The sequence below is a fragment of the Ostrinia nubilalis genome, chromosome 13, assembly GCF_963855985.1.
Source record: "Ostrinia nubilalis chromosome 13, ilOstNubi1.1, whole genome shotgun sequence".
Classification (NCBI taxonomy): Eukaryota; Metazoa; Arthropoda; class Insecta; order Lepidoptera; family Crambidae; genus Ostrinia; species Ostrinia nubilalis.
The window spans coordinates 10,819,645-10,833,391 of NC_087100.1; the positions used below are offsets into that span (position 1 = coordinate 10,819,645).

The 13,747-nt window shown below is 41.2% G+C and overlaps 1 protein-coding gene across 1 annotated transcript; it reads right to left on the minus strand.

Annotated features, from left to right (window-relative positions):
• Positions 1–489: 489 nt before the first annotated feature.
• Positions 490–10,551, minus strand: LOC135077666 (uncharacterized). The gene is made up of 16 exons (XM_063972230.1): positions 10,489–10,551; positions 9,841–10,087; positions 9,426–9,455; positions 8,964–9,107; positions 8,071–8,242; positions 7,413–7,573; positions 6,638–6,844; positions 6,116–6,186; positions 3,037–6,026; positions 2,824–2,956; positions 2,608–2,733; positions 2,195–2,380; positions 1,955–2,120; positions 1,633–1,841; positions 1,146–1,393; positions 490–808 (listed from the first exon to the last, which is right to left on the minus strand). The coding sequence occupies exons 1-16, from the start codon at positions 10,547–10,549 to the stop codon at positions 620–622; spliced, it is 5,340 nt and encodes a 1,779-aa protein (XP_063828300.1). The 5' UTR covers positions 10,550–10,551; the 3' UTR covers positions 490–619.
• Positions 10,552–13,747: the final 3,196 nt, after the last annotated feature.

The window sequence follows — 13,747 nt, forward strand, 5'->3', positions numbered from 1 at the left end:
TAAATGCATGCATTATTGGTATCAGACCATGTCATTAGCATCATAATTTATTAACAGTCAACATCCGTGTGGCTAGATTTAAACTTCTTTCCATATTTCACTCAGAAAATGAGTGACAGACACGGAGAGATATAGACATATAGTGGTTAGGATATTGAAATAAAATAATGTGTTTAAACAAAATATAATTGATTGGATGTTGCAATATTTAAAATGACTTTTAAAATAGATCTTACGTATAATTAACCAACTTCCCAGATCCATCCAGCAAATACTGAACCAAATGCATAACTGCTTCCTAAATAAAAAGTAAACAAAAAACTAACGTTCATCGTATTTCAGGGCGGACACAAGGAGAAACTTCTCTATGAAGAGGTCGGAGTCCAAAGCCGCAATGTGGGCCGCGCGGCCCACTAGTGCACTCGCGGTGTGCGGGAGCTCGTGTGGCACGTCATATCCTACGTGATGATTCGCCAAGATCCTATAGCATCCAGCAAATACTATACATACCACAGATTGACAAACATAGTTAATCCATTCCAACGAAACCATAAATAATAATTATACTCCATGTAAATCACGTTCAACAGCTTTGAAGAAGGAAACAAAAGACAAGCTTTCATCGGAAGTATTTCAGGGCGGAGACGAGGAGGAACTTCTCTATGAAGAGGTCGGAGTCCAGAGCCGCGATGTGGGCCGCGCGGCCCACTAGTGCGCTCGCGGTGTGCGGGAGCGCGTGTTGCACGTCATACCGCACCACTGATACTGTTGATGCTCGCGCAGCCAGCGGGGAAACCATGTTGTGCACCTGGAAAAAAAGATGATGGGATGATATTCTTTTATTGTGTTTATTAGGTGTTAACAAGACTGACATGAATGACCTAGACTTAAAAAATCACAATGGGTCAATGCAATGATTCAACTGATGATGGATTAGAGATGGAATAACGTTTCGAAAATTCATTTCAAGGTAGCAAAGTGTAGATAATTAAGGTCATCCCTGAGAGCATCCTCATGAATATAAGGGTGGACCACCGGGTTCCTAATACATTTATGACCGTGAAAGGTGAAGTGAGTTTATCGAACTCTACGCAGATGAAGTCAAGGAAGAAGCTAGTCAATAATGAAGTTAATTAATTACTAACCATTTCTCTATAAGCCTGGCCCAGCAGTGAGGTATCCTTAGCAGCAGCCTTACACAGCTCCAGCCTGGCAGAGTGTAAGGGTACGTATCTGTCTTGACCAGAGCCGCATAGTAAGATATGCTTGAACTGGTGAAGCTGACTCCGCTCACTGAGCCGGTAGAGGAACGAGCGACGAGGGTCTGAAGCATCGCGAAGGGAAAGCTGAAGGAGGGATCCTGATTTCTTCCACTTTTGCATGAACCACATTCCTGAAAACCAAGTGTGATCAATCAATAAGGTACCTTTTTGATTCTTATGGATCTGACTGAAGATTTACACGGGTATAAAAAACGAGCGACCCTCACCGGCTTCGTACGCGTACAATGTATATTATATAAACCTTGAATCAGTCATTATATTGCTGAAAATCGCTGATTTAAGCGTACCTAAAGACAGCAGGAGTGACTTTGTTTTATACTAGGTATGTAAAGAAAGAAGGCCAACATACCTGCATTCACCAAGCCACTAGAGTTGTATAACGTGCCTAGATGAGGTCCGCTAAGCGACAGGAATGTGTGCAGTTTCCCCAGGAACGGCTTCATCTGCTGCCTGGCCAGAGCTGATCTGATAATGATCGTGCCCAGGGAGTGACCCACGAAACTGATTCTAGCCGGTTCACTAGAATTCTGTATGTGGGTAAGAATTTCTTGGACCAACCTGTGAAGAAAAGTTTCGTTGCATTATGTTACAGTAGTCATAGGATAGGCAGTCGTTTGTTGAATTGTTATAATGACAGAGTAGAGGCTATATCGTTACTGTATGTTACGTACCTATCAGTCATAGTATCGAAATCTGAAAACGTATCTCCTTGATTCCTCTCTGACATTAGAAAGTCTAATCTTGCTCCAGGCAGACCCAATTCTAGATAAGTCTTGACTAATCTGAGATCAGCTGCGTTGCCATCTAAGCCATGTACGCAAATGATGAGATGCAGCCCTGAAACCAAGTTTCCTATATTTTTAATTTCGTTGGTTCAAATCTTATGATTTAATGACAATTTCAGGTCTTACCTTCGGTGTTGAACATTCTATATTCGTCGCTGATATGGAAGTAAGGTAAAGAGTTCTCTACAGGGGGAAAGTCTGAGTAGATGGCGCCAGGGTACTTAACGCTTTGTCTGAATTCTTCTCTGCACTTCACGAAGAGACGTTCAGACTCCGCCAATCCAAAGATACTGACGAGGTTGCTCTCACGTTCTGCAAACATAGACAGTTCGGTTATGGCCAGTCTCACAGTCATATTATGTTTTATAAATAAAACAATTCGAAACATTATGGACTGAAGAGGAGGGAAAAGCTGATAGTAGCAAGTCAAAGGTGCCTGTGAATCATGTTACAAAGCTTTATGCGGTGACAAAAATACTGTAATTTGATAATTGTCATAATTGGGGTAGAGAATAACATTGTAGCAAATATTAATTTACCATTTCCATTATCGTTTCTGCTAGCCAGTTCACCGGTACTCTGACTTTTGTTCAGGGTGCCTGCCGGCGTGCTGGAAGAGGAGTTCACCGACTGGTGTGATCTCAGTTTTCGCCTCTCCATAATTCCTGACGCAAAGGCAAGGGTTAGTGTGTTAGTTGCAGAAGCGAGAATAAAGTTTACGAGTAGGTACCATGAATTTAACCAGGTTTACTAACCTTCACAAACATGATACAATGGATTGTCTAGTTGTAAAGGCGAAGGCTGCGTTTGCTGCTTCCTTGGAGTCTTCGAAGGAGTAGAGGACTTGCTACTTTGTCTGCTAAGTTTTGGAGATTTTGAAGGTGGATCCTGAAATGCAAAATATTCAAACATCAGTCTAGTTTAATCGAATAATTAAAAAATATTGACCAAGAAGATGGCTTATTTACCCTAAATTGATCAGGTGGCGGTGGAGCATCTCTGAACTGCTGAGGCGGAGGCAAATGTTCGTAATCATTGTCAGTCATGAAATTAGACAAATTCACCTCGGACTTGGCTTTATTTGAGTACTTCTGTATAGCAGACACCGGGCCACCAGCAACTTTTTTGCCATTATGAGATTTACAAGAGCGATCTACTGTTAAACTTCGAAGTTCTGCTGCTATTAATTTCTCCGTATATTCTATTCTTTCCCTTAATTTGTTTTTATCTAATGTGCTTGACTTTCCTGATTGCAATTGCTGCTGCTGCTGTTGTTGCAGTTGTTGTTTTTGCTGCTGCAATTGCTGGTGTTTACTTTGTATCTCTTTGCGTATATAAGGATGCAAATTGTCGCTTACGGTCTGAGATTTCTTCACAGAGCCTTCATTTGAAGTTTTGATGTTAGTACTGTAAGATTTTCCCTGCCCAGCGCTAAACGAGTTATGCCTCTGATTGACTTTTGCTGAACTTGTATCAGAGAATTGCTTGAAGCAACTCGCTGAACATGTGTCCGAATTACAACCAGCGTCTATTCCATTGCTGTGCATTAATTTGTTATATTCACATTGGCTATCTGTACAAATGGAATCGCTACATATTGTACATTCTTCACAAACTTCTTTATCACAGCATTCTATTTTTTCGTTGGAATTATTCTGAGATACTTTTACGGCTAGTTTCATAAGGCGTTCTCGTAACTGTTCACCGTTAAGTACAGTTCTCTTGAAGTCACTTATTGACTCACCTTCAGCTTTTCGCGGTTTGATCACTTCGCCTTCATATTTTGGACAAGGAATTTTAGGAGCGGCGGTTGTAGTAGGTGGAATGAATTTTTCATTTAATTGACAACTGGCATTATCAGGCGACGATGGCCCCGAGCTTCGCGCACTAGAAACCCATCCACTTTGTTCACTCAAACTTGAAGTGGAACAACTTCTACTTCTTTTTTCCTCTTTATTCAAGAAATTTTCTGGCGGTGATATTTTGAAATCTTTATCTCCTATATCTAACGGTGGCGATTCAAACGCTGGAGGTGGTGCTAAATTGGGTAGTGATTCAGATCCAAAGTTGTTGTTTATATTAGGTTCATCTAGTACTGATGCTGCACTTCGACAATGGCGAAGTAATTCAGGACCATGATCAAGGCTATAGGGCACACTTGCAGATGACTCCAACCTCCTTAATTCAAATGGTATACTTTCATTACTAGATGAGGAGGCTGCCTCAGACATTAGCTGTGTCATTTTCTCTGAGGGCTTGTGTTTCGAGCGTTTTTCTGGTTTTCCACTTGATCTACCACTTTTTGGCGTCGCTACACCCGATTTTGGAGTAGCTCTACCAGATTTGGGGGTAGCCAGGCCAGACCTAGGCGTAACCCCACCAGATTTGGGCGTAGCTTTGCCAGATTTTGGAGTACCTCTACCAGATTTGGGTGTGCTTCTTTCAGACTTTGATGTTTGACGATCTGATTTGCTATCTCTTGATCTAATAGAATGATGGCTACTTAGTGAGTCTCTACTTGAGTTCACTTTTGAATGTTCTTTTCCACTGTTATTTAATTTTGATTCTTTAGACCGACTCTTTTTATGCCTTACTGATGGCAATGTTGAATGCGGAGTAGACGGTGGGGTTTTCGAATACGTAGATTTAGACGTACAATCACTGCTTCTGTCTAATGTCATCACAAATCCACTGTCATCACTGCTTTTACTGGATTTTTTCTGATAGTTTTGTATTAAACTGCCTGTATTGAAGTCGTAACTCCAATCTCCCTTTTGAAGGTAGTAGTTTAGTTCATGCCTCAGTTGATTTCGAGCTGCCTCAATATCTATCTGAGGATTTTCTGCATTTTGGTGGAACACGTGAGTAGAGTTTGACCTATGAACGTGCTTATTAGAAACTAAGTTACTTTGATCAGTCGCTTGAGTTTTCCCACTAACCGGTGGGTAAGAATTACGTGGAGGCAACATAGGACGGGGTAAATTTACACTATAGCCTCTTTGAAATTCTAACGGATTACGAATAACATTATTCGCTGGCAGAGTACCCTGATTACCGAAAGTATAACCGTACACTTGGTTAGGATTCGATTTCGACACGCCATCATACTTATATCCCACGTTGTGGAATACTTCATTGTTCATTCCTTGACAAGGATTCTTGTATTTTTCTCTAAATTCACTAATATTTCTTCTGTAGTCATCACCCTTTGGGCACCTAGTGGTAGTATTTGTTGGGTATGCCGTAGTAGTCACACTTCGCGGAAGAGTTGTGGGCTTCATTTGTTGTGGTGGATGGTAAGATTTGGGATAATTAACTGAAGAATTTGAACCATTTTTCACAGTTTTAGCAAGCGTTTGTGGGTTGCTCAGTGGCGTCATTTGTGCGACTCTTAACTGATCCAACGATTTACTATGTCTAGCAGGCAGTGTGCTAACTCCACTTGTTATTTCACGTTTTGGTCGAAACTCATTCGGATCAGTTAAGTCTCTCCCAGAATGTGAAATATTGGCAGAACCTTTAGCTGTATTCATATCTAATAATGTTGATGCTGAATACCTAGATAGTTGTTGTCCCTGTTGTATGGGACAAGATGCAAATGCATTATTTGGAGGTAACTGTATTTCACTAATTTGATTATTTTGCACTATGTATCGATTCCTTCCAGTCAATTCCAATTGTTTATTGTGAGCTTTAGCCATTTCAACTACATTTTGTTTGACAAGTGCTCGCTTTGGGGAACCTCGAGCAGATTTTTGTGGGGCTAGAGTCAGCGTAGCTTGTACTACACTTTCGCCAGATTTGGGGGCATTAAATTGTGGTTCTAGAACATCCATTATTGTTTTCGGGAGGGTGAGGGTAACTCTTGAAGCTTCTGATGAAGGTCTCCTTGAATCCAAGATTGGACTCACATTGCTGCAGCCACACGATTCCATAGAATCGATGCATAAAAACGGATCTGAAAAAGGTACAGAGAAATAGTTACATTAGGTAGTTCGAAGAATGTATAGAGTGAAGTCTTAACATCAAAGTAGAAAGAAAACTTACCACTACCAGCTTTACTAGCACTAGAATTTAAAAAGGAACGACGTCTTGCGAACTCCGCTGTATCTTGATATCTGAAAACAATAAAGTTTTGATTTCAGTGCTGAGTTTAGGAAAGTACTACTCATATTGTGATTATGATTATGACACATGGTTTCAGTATTTATTAGAAGAACATAGCAAGTGTTTTCGATTATTCAAACCAATGAAAAAAGATTTCGTTTTTCTGAGAACCTAAAGAGCCATCATTTCTTCTTCTCGCAACTGCAACTGTCTCCGAAAGTAGCGTGTACATGCAATCACAGGTCGTACTATCGGCCACAGTGTTAACTACCCATTTCCGTTTTTGCTCTCGCTTTTATCAAATGGTGATTCTTAGTAACAGAACGAGATGACATGAGCGGAAATGGGTAGTTAATACTGTGGCTGATAGTAGGTATTTATGGACGTAAATTCTAGACTGGCAATTGCTGATATAGCAACAGATCATAAGGCACATAGTATGTTCTTTTTGTTAGATCTCACCTATCCTCAAAGATGATAGGCATGATATGCGGGTCCCCGTCCAGGGCAATACAGTGCACCGGCAGAGGAGGCAGGAGGGCCAGGTAGCGGGACCTCCTCGCCGCCTCCCCGACGCTCTGGTACGACTGGTAGTTGCTGTCGTAGCAGCCGGCGAGCGAGTGCCTGGGATTGTCCAGCACGAAGAAGCATTCGGAGAAACGCTTGATGCTGGAATTAAAAATAGTTTGGTGTTAGTGCGATCTTGTTTTTCCTTGATGTTTTATGCTAGTGCACTTTAATTTATTTTGAGACATAATTTAGAGCTAAAGACCCGTAGTTATTAATAAAGACCATAATTAGATCCAATTCCCGTAACTTTATTACTGGTTTCTAGGATCGATTCATTTCAGTTGGATTATACAAGTAGATAGTTATGTAGGCAAAGTCATCCGTGAAACTTCTGAAGCAAACAATATTTTCAAGCTGAATCCTGGCAAAAGCTGAATCATCCGATGAGGATCCGGATTTTGATTTAGATGTTCATAAAGTCTCACCATTATTATCCAGATGACAGAGTTCTGAACTTTATGAATAAAAGATATTCGTTTGTCTTACCGCAAGGCATGATGACGAACAGCAAGCGCGTGGTGGACATGCGGCCTATCGATTACGTAGTTCCGGAAAAAGCGCGCCACCGCAGCGTGACCTCGGCGCAGAGCATTCCTCTTAGTTCTGGTCCAGTGAAATATTTCGCCTTTCAAACGGTAAGACGAAGAATAAATAATGGTTTCCTTACCGCAAGGCATGATGACGAGCAGCAAGAGCATGATGCACATGGGGCCGGTCTGTCACATGGTGCAGGAAGGCGCGCCACCGCAGCGTGACCTCAGCGCAGAGCCGAGCGATATCGTGCGCTGCCCCCATAGCCCATTCCTCTTCTTCGCCTGCTTCTGACTTCTGGAAGATACAATCCTAGTAAGGGTCTCAGGTTTAAGAGAAAATGGTAACTGACTTTTACCAAGAATCAGAGTCTGCGATAAAATAGGAATAATTGCAAATATAGCCAAACGGTTTTGGTGTCGGACTGGATACCTACGAAACATGGTGTAGTGTGTAGATTATTCCAAAATTTACACAAGTTTAAAGACCTCAAGGCACAACTTCACACATCTAGATTATGGCTCTACAAGAATCTGCACCTTGAGTAAGATCAAGCGCTAGCTCATCTATAACTATAAAAGCGAAAGACTTACTCACTCATCACGAAATCTCAGAAACTACAAGTGCTACGAGTCTCAAATTTTGCAAGGGAGTTCCTTTTAGAACGTAGCTGCTCACTAAGACGGGAATTTGAAAAATTCAACCCTTAAGGGGGTAAAACGGGATCTACTAGTACGAAGTCGCGGGCGGCTGCTAGTTCAATATAAAATATTAAAAAGACATTTAAAACTCACCTTGCCGATGTCGCTCAACTCTTGCAGCCTCTGCGCGACCTCGCCGACGACGGAGTTATTGGTGGACTCCTCAGGGGTCAGCATTACGCCCGCAGAACCGCACACAGACAGGGCGCTCTGCAGGCCTTCCAGAGACCCCAGCAGAATGCCGCAGATTTCGGCGTGCACTTGTCTGGAAATGTTTAGAGCTAATTGAGTAAAAGAACTAACTCTCATTCGCCTTTCAAAAGCTTTATTTTTCATTCTAGTTTTTTTAAAATTTCATTTGGGTTTTCAGTTACATTTTAAAAGTTAGTTTTTCGAAAGTTACGTTTTCGAAGTTAGGTTTTTAGAAGTTAGGTTTTCGAAGTTAGGTTTTTAGAAGTTAGGTTTTCGATAGTTAGGTTTTTAAAAGTTAGGTTTTCGAACGTTAGGTTTTCGAAAAGTTAGGTTTTTGAAGCTTTTTTTTTCGAAAGTTAAGTTTTCGAAAAATAGCTCTTAGACATTTAGGTTTTCGAAAAGTAATGTTTCCGATTAACGTTTGTTCCTTTGCTACTTGGCCCAAATTACAGTCAAACGAGTTCACGCAAATTAGTATTCTAGTTTATAAATAAACCTTTCCCGATTCCAACTGTTTAAGTAGTACCAATACCGTGTCTATTTCCACCACCTTACGATCAATAAAAGTGTTTGTTCTTTGAATGTAGCTATAGTTGTTGCTATTTACAAAGGCGAGTGAGCTTATATGCACGTTTTTCAAAAGTTTTGATAGACATTACACTGTCGTTATGTGCATGCATGTACACCTACACACACAAGTATAGCTCACTCGCCTTCGTGAGTTGCAAGAACTATAAGCATAAAAAGAACTATAAGCATAAAAATATACCTACGTATTATGTTGGCTTACTAACCTCGCATGCGCAATCTTGCTAGAATTACCGCCAGCACACTTCGCTGTGGCTCCGAAGAGGACGTTGTCGAAGCTCCCAGAAGTGTTGAAGTTCGAACCCGCACTCTTCATGAGCTTGCCCCACTGCTTACTGGAACGTGGGGCGCTGGGAAAAGTAGACCATAGTTTTGTTAACACGACCTGTCATTGGCCTTTGATCGCACCGGCGATGGCGACCAGTGGGTCTAGACAAAGTGCAAATTATAATCGCAAACCAGTCGAAAAGTGGTCGAAAAGCCCCTTTTTTGTATGGAGTTTTGACGGATTCGATTTTCGATTCGATCAAAAAGTGCGTTTTGTCTAGGGGGGCTGCACGCGTGGGTGTGGTTGAAGCATTAGTAAGAATTTGAAAATAATACAAGTCAGCTCTTTTGCCAGCAGTTTGGTCTATGGTAAAGTAGATTAATAATTGTTTTGTACTTACCAGCTTTGCACATAATGCATGATGCTTTTCCTTTATTGGCATGCATAAAAATAAATTAGATTAATATTTCGATCTGTCTTTTATGATTTGTAAGTACGGTATCATAAAAACGTCGTAATAAAATTGTTATTTTCGTGCACTTATGAGATTAAAATTCTCTATGAAAACTGAGGTGCCGTGATCACAAACTTTTATTTCAGGTAAAACTCATTAGTCTTACAATATTGACGCCTGTATTCACAAACAATGCTTGCATAAGTGAAGCAGAATATCGAACGCACAACGTTGAATAGATCTCTGTGAGTGGTCCGTGTGTGACACTGTGAGTCCACGCACAATGTGAGACCTCATAGTACTATTTGTGAATACGGGCGTGGTGATTAAAAAGTGAAAGAAGTCTACTGAATCCACTCACTTGATATAGGGCTGATGCAAAGCAACCAGACTCGCGTGGATGGTGATGGAGACAGACGAGAGGTGGAAGTAGTCGAACAACACCGGCAGGTGGTAGTGCAGACCCTGGGCCGGCTGGAAGTGCAGTTTGAGCACCCGGCAGATGACCGGCGCGAGGGTGCCGGACTGCGCCCCCTCGCTGCACCATAGCTCCACGCCGAGGCTCCATTCTGCCCGTTCTAGTGACTCCTTCAAGTTTCGGCTGTCGACTGGAAGTATAAAGTTTTTATAAGACTTGGGGATTTAGAACTCCCTCGTGGTCAATTGTAAATATCTTTAATTTATAGACGCAACTGGAGTATTTGGTCTACATTCCCCTGGCCAGACTGGTTGAGGGCCTGATGGTCACATACTTCCCTCTAGTCGCCTTTTACGGTATTCAGGGGAAAAGTGCTTGGTCCTATTCTACTCTGCCAGAACCCTAAAAAACTGCACCCAGTAAATGGACTCGTTCCGGTACATAATCTGGAAGGCTCTAGAAGCACCCAGGCCTCCAACGTGCGACACGTTAGCGCTCGACACTGTGGCCTATTAGTGGACCGAGACTATTCACGGGTAGAGTGGATGTTCCTATTCTACTCTGCCAAAACCCTAAAAAAACTGCACGTACCCAGCAAATGCGCTCTGAAATGCACGATGTCTCTCAGCGTGACTTCCTCGTTCCGGTACATGATTTGGAAGGCCCGAGAGGCTCCCAGGCCCCCAACGAGCGACGCGTTGGCGGCAGGCCGGCCGGTGCGGGCTGCGCCGTTGCCGCTCGACACTATGGCCTCAATGTGGACTGGTACTTTCAGCGATACGCGGAGCCTCTAATGATATCCAAGGGAAGAGTGGTTGGTCCTATTCTATCACTCTCCTGGAGACTAAAAAACTGCACATACCCAACAAATGCGCTTTGAAATGCACGATGTCTCTCAGCGTGACCTCCTCGTTCTGGTACATGATTTGGAAGGCCCGAGAGGCACCCAGACCCCCGACAAGCGACACGTTGGCGCTCGACACTGTAGCTTCACAATGTGTAGGCTGACACTTTGAGCGATACGTGAATCCTCTTAAGTTGTCCAAGCTGAGAATGGTTGCTCCTATTCTACTCTGTCAGAAACTCAGAACCCTATAAAACAGCACATACCCAGCAAATGCGCTCTAAAATGCACGATGTCCCTCAGCGTGACCTCCTCGTTCCGGTACATGATTTGGAAGGCCCGAGAGGCTCCGAGGCCCCCGACGAGGGACGCGTTGGCGGCAGGCCGGCCGGTGCGGGCGGCTCCGTTGCCGCTCGATACGGTAGCCTCGATGTGGACCGGCACTTTCGGTGACACGCGGAGCCCCACGCGCACCTGGTATAACCTGGAAAAGGGAGAATTTCATAATTAAGCAAGTATTTTTATAAAAAAAATTCGTCATTAAGTATTTTGAAATAGGTATATGATTCAAAGAAAAATTTTAGAATTAGCCATGCCCATCAGAAATACAATCGTCAGAACAAAATATCGTAGCAAAAGCCATAATATTTTTGTAATTAGGCTTTCAAAAACGCTTTTACACGAAAATTCTGAAGACAATAGGGACAACATCCTGGCACCCTAGACAAGTGGCAAAGACAGTTGTATTATCGAAAGGCCTTCTACGGGCGTTTTTTTCTATGGAGTTCAGAGAGATTATTTCAGTAACTATTTTTAAACGTTAAATTCTTCATAAGCATACTACTCATCAAAAAACATTTAACTTTCGTACAATTGGGCCGTAGCCATCTTTATGCCCTCATGCAAAGAATTCACAAGTCACGTTCTCGGAATTCATATGCAAATAATTCTTCGTGAGTCGTGAGTAGGGTTACCATATTTGTTTGAAAAGTCCCGAAAATATTAGGCCATTAAAAGCACGCGTAGGCAAAGGAAAGTCTTCGTCAGACAAACTAAGTAAATTTGAAAAAACATGGATAACCAAGACGTTGGAAAATATGAAAGTGTGGTCACCCTATTCGTCGGTTGCTAGCTTACTTGCTTGTCTCAAACTTCCATAAATGTCTACTATTACCAGATCGATACCTAGGTCACGCTCTAAAAGTTTCAAACGCTTAATTTTTGATACTAATAATAGTGTTAAGGTACAGACAGAAAGGTTAAAAAGTTCAAGATAATTTTAATCGGCTTTCAAAATGGGTAGTAATTAATGTTAATCTGAATTTTAATCCGGACTTCAAATAAAGCAAAATGTAGCTACATACATGCCATTATGTTTTAACGAAAGGAAAATACAATGGACGAAAAAGAAAAGCTTCCTGAAAAATATATTAATAGGCAAATATTATGTAGATGTGTATTATATTATTCAAGAACGATGTTTGTGAATGTATTGTAGAAGTGTTAGGCTGAGTTGCTCTACCTAATTTTGATCGTAACTATAACGATAACGAGAGCTTTTTCTATGGAGTTAGACAGATATATGATGTTTGTCTGTTAAATTAAGATGGTTTAACCCAGTCTTAAGAAAATTGTGTTCATCATCATCATCATTTCAGCCATAGGACGTCCACTGCTGAACATAGGCCTCCTGCTTTCCACGTTGATCGATTGGTAGCGGCCTGCGTCCAACGCTTTCCTGCTACCTTTACAATCCCTGCTACTTTTAAAATTGTGTTATCAAGTATAATACATCGCTAGTTTATTTATACTTAATATTTATAATTTTTGCGGGCGGCTTTGCCCCCGTATTAAAGTTCATTACGTCACAAAAAGTTTTTTACGCGATCTCGTAATCAAAAACATGGTCGTAAAATCTACACTGTTCTAAAACTCTCTTTATTTCTTAGCAAAAGTATAATAAATGTTAATGTTTATATCAACAACTTGAGAAATTATGGGTTTCCTATAACCCATAAACCCCTACTTTACCTCTTTTAGTTTTATTAAGACAACATACCTACATATAAATAGACTGAGTAAAATAATTTATTAAAATTAGTTCATTGATTAAGCATGGAAACATCCGCATTGATGATATTAGTGTAGGATAGTGTATTTTTAGGAAGTCCAATAGTTTTTTTCTTTTCTTTTGCAGTAGACACCTTTTGTAAGTATTGCTCATAAAGTATCATGGGGACAATACCTCAGTGGGCAAATGGAAAAATAAATGTTTTATATTACACCATATGACTTAATTAATGGCTCTGTAAAATTAACTCTACATACAAAATATACGCAGATTTCAGAGTGCGATTTTCACGAATACCAAATGGCCACTCCCACGCATGTGGACAAGATTCTGACCCAGTTCCCAATTTATCCGGTTGTCACTCCGCGCATAGAGTAAAGAGCACGTTCGCACGTTTTATTGTCGTTTAAACGCATTTAAACGCTTGTAACGCGTCTATTAATCGCGAATGGATTCATGGATTGGGCTTGGTATGGCTAATGCAGTGTTTTTCAACCTGTGGGTCGCGACCCCCTGGGGGGTCGCCAAGGCTCTACAGGGGGGTCGCGAGAGGTCGTAAAAACTACTTCAGTAAAAAAAACAGTAATATTATAAAGGAAGATTTATTCGAAATCTAATTATGCAAATGCATAAATGGTGTATGGATTTAAATATTCGATTCCTACAAAATATTATTTTGTAACATTATAAAATGAATGAAAAAAAAGCAAGCGGTCGGGGGGTCGCAAAATATTTTTTTCAAACTAGGGGGGTCGCGTCATGAAAAAGGTTGAAAAACACTGGGCTAATGGATTGAGCTTGAACTTTTTTTTTTTACCTATGAGTATATCATTTGTCATCGCAGTGCAATTATTAATATAATATAGAGTCAATCGCCCGTATTCACAAACGATGCTTGCTTAAGTGAAGCAGCAAATCGAGCGCACAGCGTTGAA

What these genes read in the sequence shown, in the direction of transcription:
- LOC135077666 (XM_063972230.1), bottom strand. Translation starts at nt 10,549, where the DNA reads ATGTACCGGAACGAGGAAGTCACGCTGAGAGACATCGTGCATTTCAGA. An exon ending in ATGCATTATGTGCAAAGCTG is followed by an intron (nt 9,108 to 9,425) that starts GTAAGTACAAAA and finishes TACTTTTCCCAG; the next exon opens with CGCCCCACGTTCCAGTAAGC. An exon ending in CCTATCATCTTTGAGGATAG is followed by an intron (nt 6,187 to 6,637) that starts GTGAGATCTAAC and finishes TATTGTTTTCAG; the next exon opens with ATATCAAGATACAGCGGAGT.